We start from the raw sequence: 20712 nt of genomic DNA on the forward strand, positions 1-20712 counted from the left end.
GGGGATAGAAAGATAGGAAGTCTGGTATTATTGAGGCTTTCAAATGATTCTGTGACCTTCTGTATTCAGTGTCACATCTCATGGGAGCTCGAAATAGCTTTTCATTCATCAGTTAACTTCATACAAAGTGCAGTACAAAGAACACAACCTAAATCAAATCAGTATTTACAGCACTCCTCTATGCCCAGCAGTGGTTCTCTCTGGTTTGACCTACACACAGTTTCTCCTGGTACTTTGCAGCACCTTGGAGAAGCTGCTGCAGTTCTTCTGTAGATTCTGAATGTCCCAGTGTTGTTGTCTCTTCATGTGATCCCAGACTGACTCCACACTGCTGAGATCAGGGCTCTGTGGGGATCAGACCATCTGCTGCAGGACTCCTGGTTCCTCTTGCCTCTGAAAATGGTTCTTAAGAACTCTAGTAGGTTCTTTGTATGTAATATTTGTGCTTCGAATGTAAAATTTTAACAAAATGCAAGTCAGAATTGCTTTGGGCAATAATTTGTTACTTTCCTGGAAATTGTGGTCATAATGAAACGAAGCCCAGATGGAGAATAGGTTAGTTTGAAGGGTCTGGGCATTGCATTCAATATTATAACGCAACTCAAAATAAAGATAGTTTGAAGTGTATGTTTAAAAGATAAAAAATAAATCTATTAACAAATATTTGAAAAGCTCTGGCACGTTTGAGGTGGTGACTGTGCTTTGTGCCCAGAATTGAGACGGACATCTAAACAATTAAATGGGTTAACAAGGGGTTAGAATCTTTACCAAAATGTGGGACACATACCACTTTGCAGAGGAGCAGTGCTAGAGGGACTAGAGGGATTATTATGGGTCAACATATCCCCTATAATACCTTTGTTTTTCTCTTGGTTGCAGCAATACAAAAACTTACATCTAAATTGGGAGTCTTGAGAAAATGCTGCTGAATTTTTGTCTTTGGCTTGAAAGGTGCACAACAGGGGTTTGTAATCATTATGTTACCATGCAATCAGCTTGGTATCCATGATGACCACCATGGCAACGGTTGTCGAGAGGAGAATATTTTCAGATTTCTGCACACCCACACGATGATACAAATGGAAAGAGGCTGCCCACTTAGAGAAAGTACTAAAAACATGTTATGTAACACTTTTTGATGGTAAATCTCACTCTGTGCATCTGGGACAACATATGTGAATTAGCACAATTCAAACCAGACTGGGGCATTTGTGTGTAGGTTTGCAGGTTGTTTTTATATTTGCATGTGTTTGCTTCAGGTGAGCCAATGTCCACCCACATCACAAGCTCTCACTGACACCAGCCTTGTAGATCTCATGATGCATGCTTTGAAAGCATGAGAAGATTTGATTTTGCACCCAACATGCCAATATTCAACAGAATAATCCACAGAATTTAGCAATAAATCACAAGATTTCAACATCTTAATTTTTTTTATTAAGCTGAACGATTGTAAAATCAGCAATGTAACTAGAGCAACAATAGAAACAGCAATTTCAACAATGACAGTAGTGACAAAATATGCAACTAAACACTTTCATCAGTGTCTCTGTCTCATCGTCACATCATGAGACCCCAGTATGGTACATGAACATTTAAGACTTTTGAGTACTGCTGCAATATACAAAGTTCTATGGTACATTATCTAGCCATCGTGCTAACTATGAATGCACTTGGCCTCTACAGTTCCTCTTAGCTTATTTTAATGGACTTGTTATATCTAAACTATTCTTTAAATAATCCTGGTGCCTCCATATTTCTATTATTAAACCTTTGTGTAGGATTGTGATTTGTGTAATTTCTTTCTTGCCACCTACGACTATAATTGCACCCCAGCTGTCAGAGTCTGCTCCAGAGCTCCCTTATGTGCTGAGTCTTTCTGAGGTTGTACTGTCTTCCTTTTGCTGCACTCTCTGGCTTAGTATAGTATCTTGTGTTTGTACATAAAAACGCAAACAAAAATGTGCTTATCATGTCTAAGATAGTGACTTGCAACTACTCATAATGTATTTGCATACAGTATCTTCTGTAGGCCACTAGCTATACTGTCTGTGGCACATTATACTGTTATGTGTTTTTCTCTAGATATTTAAATCATTTTTGTTATGTCTCAATTATGTTGTGTTCTTGTTATGAAAGACAGTTTAAAATACTAATGTCAAATATAAAGAACATTTCAGTGATCCTTTAATGCTCCCCAGTCACACTGAGCTTGATGGTTCGCATTCTTGCGTTGGCTACAGCTCACACAGCCAGGGGCAGAGGGGAGATAAAACGGCTGAAACATTCCACAAAACAAGGTTTCAGGACAATTTTTACATAACCCAAGACATAAATAACACCATCCTGTCAGAAAGGACCTTAAGGAATGTCAGTTGGTAAATCTGCTAAAGAGTCAAATAAGTCAAAAAGACTTATTTGAAAATAGTGAGAGACAAAGAGTAAAGACATGTGACTGTGTGCTACAATCTTCCTTTTGAAAAAGGAAAATTAGTACAGATAAAGACAGAGATTTTATGTCTTTAAACACTCTGTGGATGTTATATATTCACTGACGTATGTGTTGGATAAGCATTTATCAATAGATTTACCCACTAGCTCCCCTTTCCACTTTCTTCCACTCCCCTGTCACTCCCAAGCCTAACCTGTTCAACCTGTCTGCTCCAAGGTGACAAACGTGTGTGGGTGATTTATTTGAACTGTAGGCTGAGGAGGTAACAGGATTTTCTGTCAAAGTGCATAAAGGCAGGATTTTTATTTGTATTTTAAGTTTTATCTTTTTTTTTTTTTTAATCTAACTCACAGAGAACAAGAAGGAGGCCATGGAATCAGGCAACACAGAGGAAATTGAGTCTCTCATGGAAGACATGGACTACATCCCCGGCCACTTTCACTTGGACCTCAACCTCAACTGTGAGCCTGCTGGGCCTGTGAAGCTACGGCACAGGGACACTTATTTAAAGCAGGACAGCCTGCAAGGAGAGCTAGAAACTGAAGTTGGATATCTACAGTACGCCGTCCGAAATCTGCAAGGTCTGCTGGCTTTTCATCTCGTGCATCTGGACGCAGCAGAGGAAATATTCAGGTGAACAGTCATATCTTTTGTATGGGAGAATCTCTGGAGTATTCACAAAGCAAGATGGATCTCAGAGAGTTAATTTTAAGGCACTGTCAGTCCATGAAATCCCCAGAATTAATGTATTTTAAAAAAGATTCAGTAGTACAGTGTAGACTGGAAACACCAAACAAGCAGAAGTCTTTGTCTATTTAGGTGTTTTGGTAAGCCTGCCCAGAACCACTACACACTGAATGCAAGAGCAGTAAGAGAGAACAGCATAAAAATCAACTTGACCATGTAGGAACTACAGTAAACAATCAACAAAGACTATGCTGTTATACATTTACAGTAATCAAACTGTAGTTGACAGATAACAGAGTCATCACCATATGCTACATAATATAACCACACAGAAGAGGATTATTCAGTTTGGTCAAGTAACAAGTATCATTAAACACGGATGCTTTGATGGGATCAGATTAACACATTATATATCACAAATATCTTATGAGGCTAACATGGCTGTTTGCATATTACCCAATACCGCAGTTGAATTTTTTTTATCAAGAGCAATTTGAGAAATGAAACTTAGGCTAATTGTCCTGATTTAAGAATACATTTTTGTGTTTGGTGATTGATTGCTTTCATTTTTAATCTAATGCTTCATACTAAAGTAGACATTTACTTCTTTTATCCAAAATGTGCATTTTATTTAGTACTTCCTCCTTCCTGTTGGGACACTTAAGGTTTCTTCTTGTGAACACTATGTCCTGATCAGTGACATCAGTGGAAAAACTGATGTAAGACACCAGTTAATAATTTCTGTTTTTGTCAAAAGAAAGCTGACATATTCCAGCAGACAACCATCTGCATATTCCTCTAGTTCTACACCTGTGTCAATGTCATCCAACAGTGTAGTTTCTCCCACTAGTCACCCTGGATAGGATTTATCAAATATAAATAAATCCAGCTGTAGAACCACTTTGCACTAAATATGAACTACATCTGGGGGTGGTGGAAATGTCATTAATTTTGGGGGATTTTAAATATAAACTAAAGTGTTGGACAAATTGAAATTTTGACCTGATTGTGACAAAAGTGCACAAGATTTCATTGTAATATAAGGCAAAAATCTAAAAATGTCACATTAGATGTAGACTTTTTCTAACCCCTCAATGATTTGGGCTTTCAGGAACATCTGTAAAGAAGACCCTGGGAACCTCAATGCCTGGGCCAACCTGGGCTATGTGTATGACAAGCTGGGGAGAGAGCTGGATGCAGGGGAGTGTGTGGAGAAAGTGTCCCACCTCATGGGTTTAGATGCTGGAGAGGCCTCTCAGGAAGAGACCAGGCTACTGGCTGCACGCTGCCTGGCTGAGCAGGCCTACGTTTATCCATATGATGTGGAGCTGTACAGTGAGGATGACCTGAGAGAGAGACTGATGGCAGCACTGACATTGTACAACAGAGCCCTGGACTATGGGGGGCAGCTGGTGAGATGGAAACCAAGACATACTGTAACACTAAAGCTGTCTGGTTAACAGCACAGGATTAGCAGGACAACTAGTTATGTTGTGTGATGGGATCATGTCTCTGTGACCCATAATGCTCCTGCATTTTATTGTTTGGTATTCAGTGCAGTGTTATTAATTATTAGATATAAATGGATATAAGTGAGATCGTTGGTTCTCTGACTTGTTCTCCCAGCACTGAAATTTAACTTCAAGTGTTCAACTTTACATACATATAAGGTAAATCAAATGTTTTATCCAAATCCAATAATACCCCCAAATGTTTTTTATTCCAAAATCATAGACAGGTCTATACAGGTAAAAGATCGTACTCATTTGAGGGTAACACGTTTCTGCTATTCAGGCACAGCTGCACAATAAATCTCATTTTAATCTCAAAGTTACTAAAGACATAATGTTTTTTTTCCAGATACCAATAGAGGAAAAACGAAGCTGGTATTTTAAAATGGCAATCATCTATGTAAGGTATAAAACTGAAGAGTCTGACAAATAACCAATGAGCTATTAATGTTTATTAATGTTCACCAAGTATTCTCTCTGTGCAGACTGGATGACATAGTGAAGACCAAAGAGGACTCTGAATACTCCAGACTCTCTCACTACAATAAGGGACTGAGGCTTCTTAAAGAAACCCTTGAATCTGAGAAAACACAACACAAAGGTAGATACAGTCTATTTCTGTGTGACTATCTCTTCCATATTGCACATGATGCAGAATATGAAGCACAACACTTGATGACAGGCGATGATATGATGTACAAGTGTTCAGATCATTTGCATAAGTCAAGCTACAACAAAACAGTTAAACTATAGTTATAGATATATTAACATGTAGGCAAAACAAATTTCAATTAAGTTACATACAAATGTTCTTATTACTTTACAGTCTTTACAGTAGTTAAGTCTTTGTTTAATCTAGGGGAAGAGACAGCATATGCTTGAAAAATTCTAATTCTGATCTCTGTCCTCAGCTCTTGCCTGGTGTTATGTTGGCATCATGTTGGAAAGGAAAGAGGAGTTCATCACTGTGCCCATGTCTGTACATGACTGTGGCTACTCAGCCTCTGATCCTCTGTCCTGCTTTGGGACGGTAGGTTGATCCAGACATTTACAGTACATCTTTCACCAAGTATCACCCAAGCTAGGAAAGAAAAGCAGTGATGATTGTTGTATCATATGAGTAGTTCTACACAGTGGATGATGTTGTCATCCCAAAGTGTACACACATGCTCCTCCTTGAATTTATTGGTGTTTTTTGATGTGGTTAACATCCCATGTAAATACTTTTTTTTTTTTTCACCCCATCATTAAATAAAAGTGTCCTTCCCTCTTTAAATGGTATTCGATTCTTAAAACCTTTAAATAAACATTTGATGCAGTGTGTCTTCACCTGACATCCTGAAATACAGAAAATTACAAATAATAACATATAGCTGTCTCTGTCTTGAGGCCATAAATTTGGCCAGTGATGATGCCTTCATCCTGAACCTTCTGGCCAAGGTCTTCTTCCTGTTGGGCAAGCATGAGATGGCCACAGGGATCTGCAACATGGCCGTTAATGCACTGCCAGATCCAGAGCTAAACTGGCAGGCCTACTGCACCCGTGCCAAGGTACTACAGCCAAGTCAATACCAAAACCAAGCTTATAAAACTGTTAATTATCTGTGCTAGAGAACATTCATGAATTTAAAGTTTGATGAGATGTTAAATGTGTGTATATATGTTCTTATTTTAGATTAATGTGATGCTCTATGTGAGGGACCTGGAGAAGGCTAAACATGGCCAAGGTGGCATCCCAGACAGACAGAAGCTAGCTGAGGCCAGAAAAGACTTGGACAATGTTCTTGTGGTACATCCATGTCTGAGGACTCACCTGGAGATTGCACAGGTAAAGGCCAAACTACTACAGAGCAATATAGATGGATTTTATACAGCAGCAACATTTCATATTTATTCCTTTCCTTGTAGGTGTACTACTACATGGGTGTAGATGCTGTCCAGGAGAGCCTTTTGGTGGATGAGGGAGCAGTGAATAGTGCATTGGTGAGTTTGTCCCAGGCCCTCCAGTTTGAGCCAGGTGACAGCTTATCAGAACTTCATTTGCTCAGAGGATGCTGCCTCTTGCTGAAGGGTGAGGAACAAAATGCTGCAGACTGCTTCAAACAGGCCATGGAGTTAGACAGGCCGGGAAGCACAGACACCACAGCTCTGCGCTGCCTCCTACAGGCCCTCCTATCTCTGTTCATGCAAGGGGGCCCTGAACCCAGCTCTGCCATCAATCAGCTGGAGATGTGGGTGCAAAAGGCAGAGAAGAGGTACCCACTGGATGTTGTGAAGACCGAGTTGAGACACCTTTACAGGACTCACACAGCAGAGGTTACAGAGTTATCCAGGACTCTGATCAGGACAGGACGACTGGATCTAGTGAGGAGACTCCTGGAAACAGTGGTGCCTAAAGAGCTGGCTAAGAAGAAACCAATTGCAAGATCTTTCTCAGTTGCATGAAGAAATGATGTGTCTTTAAGAGATAGTAAAAGTAAAATATGTGACATACAAACCAAACCAGACATGCAGTAACTAATTCATTTCATGCATAAAAATTAACAGTAGGGGTACACTGTAATTAAGCTGTCTTTACTCAAAATGAGTGGGATTTTAAGCTGTCATTCCTCTGTCATTGACTAGTTTTTTTGAAGTAAAAGAAGAGGGGAAAAAAGAAGAAATTTTGACATCTGGAATGGAATAGATGAATCTAAAAAGTAACCCAGTTACAGTCTTACTTTCTCTACGATGGAAAACATGTTTAAAATATTTGAGCTTTCCTGTAACTCTAATAATTGTATGTATATTTTCCTTTAAAATAGGTTGGTCAATGTGTTTGACGACATTGCTAAACCATGAAGAGTTTTCTGTATTCACCTTAAAAAGTGATATTTTAATGCTCTGCCAGTAATGTCCAGCAGATGGGGGTATAACTACATTATATAGGTGTTGCCTGATCTGTGGTGCAAAAGTGATACAATCCCAAGCCCTTAGGACCTTCCTATAATGTGGGTATTATCCAGTGCATCAGATCATAAAACATGTATACAAGTCCACAAAGGCAATGTAAGAGTTGTTCAATTACACAATACCCTAAATACAAATATGAATATAAATATTAAAATACTGTACCTACTGGTGACCTGTCCAGGGTCTGCCCCTGCCTTTTACCCAAAGAGAGCTGGGATTGGCTCCAGCTCCCTAATTAGCAATAAGCAGGTATAAATAATGGATGGATGGGTGGATAGAAATACTATGCCTGAGTTGTTTTGGATAACAGAGTGTTTGATAATTGACTGATAATGATTTTAAAAACCTGTATATGTGCTGTCATGAGAAACTGTTTGAGTCTCACATGACTACTATGACACATTATGTCCCACAATAAAGTCTTCTGTGCAGTGTCAAAATGTAGACACTACACAAAATGCAATTGTTGTGCCATCAGAGAGTCAGCAGAGAGCGCTATAAAGTGTGAGAGTTACAATTAAGTCAATTTATTTCAACTATGATTGTGACAAAACTGTGTATGTATGAAAAATGAGGTACCAAACTCTGACTTGGTGTTTACTAACACTGCATTTCAATGTTAAAGGGAAAACTGAAGTCTCATTGGGTACCAAGGCAGCAAAATACATGGTAAGAGAAACTATCCATGAAAGACGTGCTGTGATTGTGTCTTACAATGCACAAACTCTGGGTGTTCATGTGAGTGTTGAGACGTAGAATAGTTTTTTGGCACGGTCTGTGTGGTTGGCCACACCTGTGGTAATGTAAATTCTGCACACACCAGTCATAAAGTGTGCCTTTGTTTTCAGCTGTCTTTAAACAAAAGATCTAGTTCTCCAGCATTTTTTGTGCTTAGTTTCATAATATGAATGTGATGACACTGCTCATACACTGCTTATTCCTTCACAGCTGACTTCCTGGAGACTTCCAGCTTTGTCAGGTATGAGTTTTAGATTTTTAAGTAAAAAATATAGTTTAATTATCTTAAAAAATAAAATTAAGGCTTAATTTGACTTGAAGTTCAGAGCCAGCAAAACAGAACATTTGTAGCATGCAGTACAAACTAACCTTTCACAAAAATAGATGCCTCTTGGTTATTTCTAGAGACCACTGTTGAGGAATAGACTATACAACAGCTATTTAATGGTGATGAAGAGATGTTTGGCATCAGTACTGAAACACAAACCCACAATGAAACGTAAACCATGTTGCTAGAATCTGCAAAGAAATCTCAGTTTTTATCATGGTGCTTCCATTGGATTTGTGATTGTATAAAGGCAATTTGGGGTCATTTAATAGACAGAGATTACAGTTCACACTCTCACCACAGTGTATGTCATGGTTTTTCAGAAGACACACACAAGCTCTGTACAGCACCTGAACTGAAGCAGCTGTTTGATTGATTATGGAGAATTGCCAATCCAAATGATTTTTTAAAACTTTAATTGGTCATGAATGATGATTTTTTGACTTTTTGTGATTTCTATACTTATTCATGTAAATATGTTGCAGATTAAACAAAACTGACTCACCAAGACATTTAAGAAAGCACAAAAATCCTGTAGATGCTCATGGATCTCCAGGTCTATGAATGTGGTATAAATCATTGCATTGGTTGGTTATGGGCAACAGCTGGTATCTGCCAATCTCAGAAACTCACTTTATATAGGACATGCCTGGATGTAATATTCACTATATTCACATTGTCTGTTCTGTGCGAAATGCCTTAATTTTAATTTTTTTGTTGATTTCTGTGTGTTAACAGGTTCATTGTTCTCTGTGGTAAAGTTCAACAGACAATGGCCCATCATTACACAACAAAGTGGAGCTCTGGTCTCCTTGACTGTTGTGACAACATAAGTTCTTGTAAGTCCAGTCCATAAGTCCAATCCTTCGTAACAATTTCATATTTACTGTATATTATATATTTTCTCTCATTTGTATAATCTCCTCAGTCATATAATGCAATTTTCTGTATGCCTGTGTCTCAGGCTGCTATGGTTTCTGGTGCTGTCCTTGCCTTGCCTGCACAGTTTCAGGAAATTTTGGAGAAAATCGTTGTCTTCCCCTCTGTGACATATTGAGCCCTGCCATAACAGCGTCCTGTGGGATTCCTCTGTGTGTGCCTCCTGCAGTCTTGTCAATGAGGGTTGCCATGAGAGAAAGATATGGTATCAAGGTATAGCACAAACTATAACACACACTGACTTCTTGTATCATGTGTGAATGAGTGCCTGATAGCCCTCTTTAAACTAAACCAGTGGTTCCCAAAGTGTGATGCGGGACACCTAGGGGGGGCTTGAACCTATTGCAAGGGGGTTGCAAGGCATATTTGAGTACTGATAGCATAACATGGACAAATTTGTGAGAGGGTTGTCAGCTAAACATACTGTTACAGTAGAGGATGAGTCTTCACCAACTTAAAACACAGCAGAGACAAGAAAATACGATGAGGTGTATATATTTCCCTCCACCAGTTGTGGGTAACAAAAAGAGACCACAGTGTGATGTGTGTCTGAAAAGACAGCTTGCTGTGTGTGTGTGTGTGTGTGTGTGTGTGTGTCTGGTGTGTGGTGTTTTGGGGGGGAGTCTTGAAAATATTCTTATAAAAAAAAAAGGGAAGTAAACTAAACTATTACCTGCTGTTGAACATGATTACACTAATTCATGTAAGACAAACAACTTAGTATTAAAAGTAAAGAGTATAATTTGAATTGTTCTTTCAGGGTTCCCTTTGTAAGGACATTGCAGTTTCCTGTTTCTGTGAGTGGTGCTCCTGGTGTCAGATGCATCGTGAATTAAAATATCGCAAGAAAAACCCCACTGTCATCAACGTGCAGCCTGCTCCAGTGATAATGAGGCCCATGTAAACCAACCAAGGGTTGTGATGACTTCATGCTGAGCTTTGTGGCTTCTCCTCGGTCTGTGCTCTTTGCTTATCTGAGAAAAATTATCAGTGGTGTGACAATATTATGGTTGTAAAAGCTGATTTATTATTTGGTTAGGTGGAGGGGCTCAGAGTTTTGTGTCATTAAAGTTGGAAATGTATGTATTATGTATAACGTTATTTTGTTATATTTATGATACAGTTCATTCAACTGGTAGATGACCACATTCCTTTGTGATAGCTGATCATTTGTTATCACATTTGGTATAGCTGATACCTTAATATCCAATAGGTTAGAGGAAATGGGTGAATGGTCTAACACCTAATTTGACCATGTTGACCAATGCAACAGGCATAACCAACCATTAAACAATATTTTATAATTAAACATATATTTCTAGTAAAATACGATTTTCTCTTTCTGTTTTATAAAATATATTTATCGTTCCCAATGTTATGCAGACGTTGATACAGTAGTTTGTTTGTGAAAGGCAAAATAAGCTCAGTGCCCCATGTTTGAATATATAAGAAGTAAAGCTTGAAGCCGGAACATCTTTTATAAAAATCTTTATAAGACTTTCAGTGCGCTGTTAATAGTTGTTTATAGGGGGAATTTTTATCAATGACACAGTATAAAACACAGCGTGACGGCCACTGTGGGTGGAACTTATCGGCGGTGACGACACATTGCAAGGTAACCTTTAACCTCTAACCTCAGACCACCTTAAACAACTTCCTGTGGAGAAGCTGGAAGTTATTGGCTGAAACGTGTAATTTGCGATTACCTGTAGGGCTAAAGATGGACGGTGCTACTGGAGGCTGTTCAAACAAACACTTTGTGGGGTGTTCATGGCTGAATTGTCGGTAAGTGCTAACAGCCGTTTAGGCAAACGTTGGACTGATTTACAGCGAGGTGTTTCTTTTGTTTAGAGCAGAGAAAATAACACCGACCGACACATTCACAGCGGACACTGAGACTACAGGCCTCTGGTGATAAAGACTAGAAGACTCGAGAACTTTGGTGATAAAGACTAGAAGACTCGAGAACTTTGGTGATAAAGACTAGAAGACTCGAGAACTTTGGTGATAAAGACTAGAAGACTCGAGAACTTTGGTGATAAAGACTACAGGCCTCTGGTGATAAAGACTACAGGACTACATGCCTCTGGTGATAAAGACTACAGGACTACATGCCTCTGGTGATTAAGACTAGAGGCCTCTGGTGATAAAGGCTAGAAGACTAGAGGACTGTGGCGATAAAGACTAGAGCAGGGGTGTCAAACTCATTTTAGGTCAGGGGCCATATGGAGGAAAATCTATTCCCAAGTGGACCGGACCGGACCGAGAAGGCAGCTAGCTCCGGGCCAGCTAACAGGTATAGGCCTACTTGCTCAGCCCCGGTATAAACAGTTTGCCTGCTTAACATAATTGCTATTGCGACACCCAGTGGGCACATTTAGAACAGCAGTTTCTTTCATTGAAAAATTGCAGCTAACTTCAAATCATCTCGCGGGCCGGATTAAACCCGTCAGGCCCGCGGGCCGTAAATTTGACACCCCTGGACTAGAGGCTAGAGGACTGTGACGATAAAGACTACAGGAGTCTCGAATGTTGCAAAAAATTATAACTTGCATTTAGACAGTGAAATAAAAAACTGACTGTCACTAAAAGAACAGTAGGTCTGTCCAAGCAGTAAGTTTTTCAGTGCTCTATTCTGAGAGTGTGGCTAATGTGTGGTTGAGTCAGTGAAACACGCCTAATTAATAAACAAGTTTCAGTATTCCAGTTCTTGGTATATCCAGTAAACAAGAATTCAACATGGTATTTGGTGCAATACTAAAATACTGTTAAGACTTATATAAGGCTGCAGTGCATGTCCACTCATGGTTTGAGACAGTTAAGTGGTATCAGTATAGAGGATAGCAAATAACAGCAATAACATATATTTCAATGTCATGACCCATTATCCAGCTCAACGTCTATAAGCCCCGCCCAGTGGACCAGCTGCTAAAGTTGTGATTAGACAGCAGATTGTCTTTCATTGGGGCTGCAGATTTATACATGAGACTTTCTTTGTCTGGGCTTGAGACATATTCTTTCTTGTGAAGTTCTGACCAGTTCAAATAATAGAAAACACCAGACTTTTGTGCTACTTTTGGATATTTTAATGCAAATTCCCAAATGAAATGAAATTTCACAGACATGTTATTATAGTTACCTAAATTTTTTCTGTATCAGCTTGCCTCTGCACACTAGTACAGTAAATTTTTGTTTTCACATTCTTGATGAAGTGGCTGTCTGGTATCAGAGAACATGCTTCTGTCACTGGCGTCACTGGCATCACTGCACACATGCACAAAATTCAAACCACGAAAAAAGTGAGTTCTGAGTTTGAACCCTGTTTGACTCCAGAGTGAGACTGAGTTTTCTTTGTGGAGTTTTTATGTTCTCCCTGTGTCTGTGTCGGGTTTTCTCCAGGTACTCTGGATTTCACCCCCCAGTGTAAACACATGCAGCTTACGTTAATTGGTCGGTCTAAATTGTGGACGTTAGTGTGACTGGTAGTTTCTGTGTCAAGTCGGGTGACAGAACCAGGATGTGCCTTGTTTCTTCCCCATGTTGGCTGGGATTGGCCAGATGGAAACTGTATGTAATGGTGTAGCTTTTGTTTGTTCTTTCAAACAGGTGTTTGTTAATTGTGCAAGGCTTGTTTCACTGATGCTGATCACACTGTGACAAATGCATTTGTGAATCAACAAGAGTGCAAAGATTATATAAGATTGCAATAACTATACATAACTATGTATTCTTGCTTAGCAAGAATGAAAAGGCGTTCTGCATGTCAAATAAAGATTTTGCATCATGGAGCATTTAGGCAACAGGACATCGGTTCTGTGATTCCATGGACCATATGATGACATTATGTGACATTCCTACAGAACGAGAGTTGGTTTATATGGAGATGGAACTGTCAACCTGTTTTTTTTCCATTAACTGATGTTTGCATTAATATGATTACAGCTGGAGTACCAGAGCTTACCCCGTTCCAGCCACAGGCATGGCAGAGGACCAACAGGACCACCTTTATCGGTGCAAACTGAAGTTCATCAACAGGTTTGTTGTTCTTCCTTTTCACTGAGAGTCATTTTTGCGTTAGGTCATCATTATAGACTATTATTACAGTGACTGCCGGCAAAACAGTATTTCTTATAAGATTAAAATTAGATTCCAAATATTAAATTGAGTGGAAGAGAAAATAAACCACTTTCTATCCCATAATTTCAAACATATTGTATTTGTGGCTCACATATTAGGCAAAGGTCAGATACGTGTTAAGATCATCCTAAAAAAATGTAAAGCATTTTAAATTTATTCAACTTTGTGTGGAAAAACGAGTCTTATTTTGTATTGAAATGTTGTAATTCTTATCATACTTACATATGCTAGATTTTTCTTAAATTTAAAACATTGAGTTAATATATAGTTGGTGTTACAATCAAAAAAGTCACTTGCTTACTTTAAGTAATTAAAGTATTCAGTTTTGTTGCTTTTCAACATAAAACTGAATACTTTAATTACTTAAAGATGACAAAATTTCAGATGTTATTTTCCAGTATTTATTTTACTGTTTGACTTGATGGCATTTAAAACAAAACACAGCTGGAAATGTGGTTGTGAGTGCAGCAGGTACTGATGATTTTAGTAGTTGATAGACCTTCATAGTCATACATACATTAGAAGCCACATGGACACACTGGTGCAACCAACAGCAACTGGTGAAAGGTTTCCTCTCCGCTCCTAATGACAGTTTAGTTTTATCTTTGCTTCCCTCTGCTGGACAACACTGGTATTTGCCACACCTGTTGACCTGCTTGACTTGTACTTTGATTTTAATGTGGCATGTAAGATTCATGTTGCAATTACAAGCAATTTATTCAGAGATGAAAGACAAGGGCAAAAATAAATGTGGAGTGGTGCAGGAGTGGTGCAGCAACTGCATCTGTTGTGGTTGGTAGTAAATACAATGAGGAATGTCTTTTTTTTTTTTTTTTTTTTTTTTTTTTTTTTTTTAAAGAAAGTGATACATTTCTAGTTTTAACATAGGCCAGAATTATTTGTTGGGTTTTATACTGACAACCCCTCCAATCACTGAGCAGCTATAGTGTGTTTTATATTTTTATATATATATATATATATATATCATCAGATACCCCGCTGGCATAATAAGCTGGCCAAAAGAGGACATAGAAGCCACTGATGTCAAGACAAGGAAGCTCTTCACAATGCATGGAGGACTTCACCCCAAATCCAGCATCCTGAGACTGTATGCTAAGAGGAAGGAAGGAGACCGGGGACTGGTGAGTGTCAGAGCCACCATCCAAGATGAAACAACCAAGATCCATGAGTACATCAGAAAGATGGCCCCAAGCGATGGAATACTTAGTGAATATCTCAGGCAACAGAAGCCCGATGCAGAGGAAGAAGAGCAAGAACCATCATGGCAGGACAAACCCCTGCACGGCATGTACCACCGACAGATACAAGAAGTGGCTGATATCGAAAAGTCCTACCGGTGGCTGGAAAAAGCTGGACTGAAAGACAGCACAGAGGCACTGATCGTAGCGGCACAAGAACAGGCCCTGAGCACAAGATCAATAGAGGCCGGGATCTACCACACCAGGCAGGACCCCAGGTGCAGGCTGTGTAAAGATGCCCCTGAGACAATCCAGCACATAACAGCAGGTTGTAAGATGCTAGCAGGCAGAGCATACATGGAACGCCATAACCAAGTGGCCGGCATAGTGTACAGGAACATCTGTGCCGAGTATGGGCTGGAGGTCCCAAGGTCAAAATGGGACACGCCTCCAAAGGTGAGGGAGAATGACTGAGCTAAGATCCTGTGGGACTTCCAGATACAGACCGACAAACAGGTGATGGCTAACCAACCGGACATAGTAGTGGTGGACAAACAACAGAAGAAAGCCGTAGTGGTAGATGTAGCGATCCCAAGTGACAGCAACATCAGGAAGAAAAAACACGAGAAGCTGGAGAAATACCAAGGGCTTAAAGAAGAGCTAGATAAGATGTGGAAGGTGAAGGCAACAGTGGTCCCCGTGGTAATCGGCACCCTCGGGGCTGTGACCCCCAAACTGGGAGAGTGGCTCCAACAGATCCCAGGAACAACATCAGAGATCTCAGTCCAGAAGAGCGCAGTGCTAGGAACAGCTAAGATACTGCGAAGAACCCTCAAACTCCCAGGCCTCTGGTAGAGGACCCGAGATTGAGGAAGACACACCACCCATAGGGGTGAGACGGGAATTTTTTATATATACAGTGGGTACGGAAAGTATTCAGACCCCTCTAAATTTTTCACTCTTTGTGTCATTGCAGCCATTTGCCAAAATCAAAAAAGTTCATTTTATTTCTCATTAATGTACACTCAGCACCCCATCTTGACACAAAAAAACAGGAATGTAGAAATTTTTGCAAATGTATTAAAAAAGAAAAACTGAAATATCACATGGTCATAAGTATTCAGACCCTGTGCTCAGTATTGAGTAGAAGCACCCTTTTGAGCTAGTACAGCCATGAGTCTTCTTGGGAATGATGCAACAAGTTTTTCACACCTGGATTTGGGGATCCTCTGCCATTCTTCCTTGCAGATCCTCTCCAGTTCTGTCAGGTTGGATGGTGAACGTTGGTGGACAGCCATTTTCAGGTCTCTCCAGAGATGCTCAATTGGGTTTAGGTCAGGGCTCTGGCTGGGCCAGTCAAGAACGGTCACAGAGTTGTTCCGAAGCCACTCCTTTGTTATTTTAGCTGTGTGCTTAGGGTCATTGTCCTGTTGAAAGGTGAACCTTCGGCCCAGTCTGAGGTCCTGAGCACTCTGGAAGAGGTTTTCTTCCAGGATATCTCTGTACTTGGCCACATTCATCTTTCCTTCAGTTGCAACCAGTCGTCCTGTCCCTGCAGCTGAAAAACACCCCCACAACATGATGCTCCCACCACCATGTTTCACTGTAGGGATTGTATTGGGCAGGTGATGAGCAGTGCCTGGTTTTCTCCACACATACCGCTTAGAATTAACGCCAAAAAGTTCAATCTTGGTCTCATCAGACCAGAGAATCTTATTTGTCATAGTCTGGGAGTCCTTCATGTGTTTTTTGGCAAACTCTATGCAGGCTTTCATGTGTCTTGCACTGAGGAGAGGCTTCCGTCGGGCCACTCTGCCATAAAGCCCCGACTGGTGGAGGGCTGCAGTGATAGTTGACTTTGTGGAACTTTCTCCCATCTCCCTACTGCATCTCTGGAGCTCAGCCACAGTGATCTTTGGGTTCTTCTTTACCTCTCTCACCAAGGCTCTTCTCCCATGATTGCTCAGTTTGGCTGGACGGCCAGGTCTAGGAAGAGTTCTGGTCGTCCCAAACTTTTTCCATTTGAGGATTATGGAGGCCACTGTGCTCTTAGGAACCTTGAGTGCTGCAGAAATTCTTTTGTAACCTTGGCCAGATCTGTGCCTTGCCACAATTCTGTCTCTGAGCTCCTTGGGCAGTTCCTTCGACCTCATGATTCTCATTTGCTCTGACATGCACTGTGAGCTGTAAGGTCTTATATAGACAGGTGTGTGCCTTTCCTAATCAAGTCCAGTCAGTTTAATTAAACACAGCTGGACTCCAATGAAGGAGCAGAACCATCTCAAGGAGGATCAGAAGAAATGGACAGCATGTGAGTTAAATATGAGTGTCACTGCAAAGGGTCTGAAAACTTATGACCATGTGATATTTCAGTTTTTCTTTTTTAATAAACTTGCAAAAATTTCTACATTTCTGTTTTTTTCTGTCAAGATGGGGTGCTGAGTGTACATTAATGAGAAATAAAATGAACTTTTTTGATTTTGGCAAATGGCTGCAATGACACAAAGAGTGAAAAATTTAGAGGGGTCTGAATACTTTCCGTACCCACTGTATATATATATATATATATATATATATATATATAAATAAACTTTAGTCTGTCTCAACAGTTTTTTTTTCTGTTCATCTTCTACAAATAAATAGAGGGCCCTGATCTTCTCCCTCATTCATCCTAGATAGTGATATATTGAAATGTATTTATATATTATTGCTAATAGAAAGTGAATAAGATCATATAGAATATATGTAGAAGAAACAAACAAAGTCCATACAATTCTCTTATAGAAATAAATGAGCTTTAGATGAAGGAAAGTCTAGGTCTGAAGGAAAAAAAAAAGCTTGTATGTGTTGTTTTGTGAATGCCTGCCACAATGTCTTTGTTGATAGCATCAGATGCGGGTCAGACGTTTGTCAAATTTCCCCACACAGGAGCTTTAACACGTCAATGCTTGGATGATTATACAGCCTTACTGCAATGTAAAAACTACGTGACTGTGCTGCTTTTGTTAGCTGCTCGCCTTATCTATTGTAGCTCGAGGCCCAAAACTAAGACTTTAAATATGCTTTACTTTAAAAAAATAAACATGATAAAGATTCTGATTTAATTTAATATATTGTAGAAACCACAAATCTTCAAAACAACCACATTTTCTCGTGTTTGTTCTGTATCAAGAGATGCTGTGGAATGACCTCAGAAGTTAACCAGCACAGTTCACATTATACTTTTTTAGGGATCCACCTTTGTGCTCATTTTCAGGTTCTGCAGCATTGCTCGTGATTAGGCCATCCCACACCCCCATAATGCTAATCCTAATACAAAGTGTGCCATTTCCCTTATTCACCACTTCAGTTGCCAAAAAGACACCCAGCTCAATCAGGTAAAAACTTTAAGTTTGATGAAAAGATATTTATATGTCCAAGTTATTTCTACAAACTATGATTATTATAGGTACTTCATAGTGTGATATAATGTTGGATACTTTTTTTGTTACTTTTAGAAAATACTCAGTATTGTAATATTAAGAGAAAACCAAAGGTATCAGATTGTATCAAGTTGGACATCTGAAAAGAATCTGCAGTGGCAAACAGCATCAGCTAATTTAGAGCATTAAAATTTAGAAATTCAAACTTTTAAAAATGTTTCCAATGGTTTTAGAAGAGAAGTGGAGCAGTTCTTGGACTTTTAAAGATAGTATTTATATATTTTTTAAGATAACCATGTTTTCTAAAAATACTCAAAATATTTGCCAGTTAATTTCAGTCAAGTGACAAAATGACTGACTGCTTTATTTGTATTGTGTATACTGTAAGTCTAACCAACCATTGTGTGCCAAATTTTAAATCTGTAACTACAGCTGTAAATGTAGTGGATTAGATTTGTACAGTCCTTGAGTAACATTTCACTTAAGTTACATTTGACCACATTCACCTAAATTCATGGCGTTATTTTGAGACTGTTACAGCAGCCGTCTCTGCATCCTCATTAAAGATTCACCAAATAACGGGGGAGATTTTTAATTTCTGAATGAATCAAAATCACCAGAGCATTTTACACATTATTAGAAAGCAGAATTGAAATAAGTATTTATATTAACATAGCTGTCACTGATTCAAATGTAGAAGGAGGTTTAAAATCGACCTTTTACAACAATGGGATGAACTAGTAGTACAAGATTAAAGCAGCCTATAATAGATATGATTTTCCTTATGTGCTTTCTGTAATGTTGCTGTTGCTTTGAGTTTCTGAGGGTTTTTTCTGTGTCAAACAGGTTTATTCTTCACTGTCTGTGGCTAAAATGCAATCAATGTCAGACTGGGACAGCGGCTTCTGTGACTGCTTTGAGGATGCAAACACTTGTAAGAATCAATATCACAGCTTTATTTGTTGTTAAATAGATAATTTTCTCATCTGCAAAGCTTTTGTTAATAATTTTGAATCATTTCAAGACTTTGTACCTTTCTGCTTCTGTGTATTTTTTTTAGGTTGCTATGGTTTCTGGTGCTGTCCTTGCCTTGCCTGCACAGTTTCAGAAAAATTTGGAGAGAACCGCTACCTCCCGTTATGTGACATACTCGGCCCTGCTGCATTTGCAGGCTGTGGGATACCGCTGGTTGTTCCTCCTGCAGGCTTATCTTTAAGGGCTGCCATTCGAAACAGATATAATATCAAGGTATGACACAAGTGAAGTTAATATAAACTGAATTTCAAGTGACAAAGTTTACCGTACATAAGTGTTTTTTTTTTTGTTTTTTGGTTCTCTGTAGGGTTCTCTCTGTAAGGACATTGCAGCTGTCTCTCTCTGCTCCTGGTGCTCCTGGTGGCAGATGCATCGCGAATTAAAGCGTCGCACACAACCCACTGTCATCAATATGCAGCTTCCTCAATCGGTGGCAAGTGCTACAACCCCACCTTCTGCTGGCTTTGTGATTCCATAAGCTGTTACCACAACTTCATACTGAGAATTGTGACTTCTCAGTGCCTGGTCTTGAGAAGAGGTATTTATCTCAGCTTAGATCAGTTTTATTTTGGATACATAAAAGACAAAATCCAGTATGTAGGTATTCTTTCATGAAAATCAAGGATAAAGTTATTTTCAGTGGTTTTCCAAAGACAACAGATTATGCTGAATGAGTTTGAATTTAATGCTATTGACAATTTATAAGTTCCTCCTTAGAGCTTTAGCTACAGTTCCAAAAACAGATTTGTTTAATGTTTTGTCATGACTATCAGGTAAATTAATTTTTGGTTGGAATTTAGACATTTGGCCTTATTTTTATGTTGTTATCCTAAATCACTTAGTTCTTTCTGAAGTTTACTTGTACAAGTTTACCAAGTTGGATTGACCAAACTCCCTTCACCATACAAACATGATATAATTTGCTCCAAATCTGTTTTGATTTAGGCATCATGACTTCAGGTCAAATTAGTGGTTGTCCCACTGGGGACAAACACAAACTACCTGTACACGACCTGAACATCAAGTCTGCACCATTTCTGATTAGAAATGAAGAGAAAATACAAGTTCTCTGCTCACAAAAGCCTTTTAAGGATAAAGCTGTGTGAGAAGTTCTTGCTTTAGGCCCAGTGTTTGTGATTATGTAAGATAAGCTATAGCTTTAATCAGCAAGAGCATCTTACACTGACAACACAAAATGTAACGGTTGTTGCTTTAGGGTATTTGTGCCTTAATGAACTTTCTGTGGTCATGCACTGTAGCATGTCACCACTACAGGAATGCATGCTGGCCAGTCCTGAAAAGCTGGTCTACA

At 39.3% G+C, this 20712-nt stretch overlaps 2 protein-coding genes and 1 pseudogene across 3 annotated transcripts in view; all 3 read left to right on the top strand.

Moving 5' to 3' along the window:
• ttc22 (tetratricopeptide repeat domain 22) overlaps positions 1–7152 on the top strand; it is a 33326-nt gene extending 26174 nt beyond the window's left edge. For both annotated transcript variants that reach the window (XM_026323274.2, XM_026323273.1), the window contains 8 exons: positions 2806–3085; positions 4251–4551; positions 5000–5055; positions 5136–5251; positions 5562–5680; positions 6040–6201; positions 6326–6478; positions 6559–7152. In XM_026323274.2, coding sequence (XP_026179059.1) covers positions 2823–3085; positions 4251–4551; positions 5000–5055; positions 5136–5251; positions 5562–5680; positions 6040–6201; positions 6326–6478; positions 6559–7095 — 1707 coding nt within the window. In that variant the 5' untranslated portion in view covers positions 2806–2822 and the 3' untranslated portion in view covers positions 7096–7152. The remainder of the gene's footprint in view (positions 1–2805; positions 3086–4250; positions 4552–4999; positions 5056–5135; positions 5252–5561; positions 5681–6039; positions 6202–6325; positions 6479–6558) is intronic.
• Positions 7153–8522: 1370 nt separating this feature from the next.
• Positions 8523–10529, top strand: LOC113139602 (cornifelin homolog A-like; annotated as a pseudogene).
• LOC113139765 (cornifelin-like) lies at positions 10529–19906 on the top strand. The gene is made up of 5 exons (XM_026323277.2): positions 10529–11392; positions 13550–13642; positions 19212–19299; positions 19426–19613; positions 19708–19906. Exons 1-5 carry the CDS (start codon positions 11378–11380, stop codon positions 19876–19878), a joined length of 555 nt encoding a protein of 184 aa, XP_026179062.1. The 5' UTR covers positions 10529–11377; the 3' UTR covers positions 19879–19906.
• The last annotated feature ends 806 nt before the right edge of the window (positions 19907–20712 follow it).

This window comes from Mastacembelus armatus, chromosome 4 (genome assembly GCF_900324485.2).
Source record: "Mastacembelus armatus chromosome 4, fMasArm1.2, whole genome shotgun sequence".
Classification (NCBI taxonomy): Eukaryota; Metazoa; Chordata; class Actinopteri; order Synbranchiformes; family Mastacembelidae; genus Mastacembelus; species Mastacembelus armatus.

Coding starts and splice junctions, on each gene's coding strand:
- LOC113139765 (XM_026323277.2), top strand. Junction 13,643..19,211: donor AAACTGAAGTTCATCAACAG/GTTTGTTGTTCT, acceptor TGTGTCAAACAG/GTTTATTCTTCACTGTCTGT. Junction 19,614..19,707: donor GAAACAGATATAATATCAAG/GTATGACACAAG, acceptor GGTTCTCTGTAG/GGTTCTCTCTGTAAGGACAT.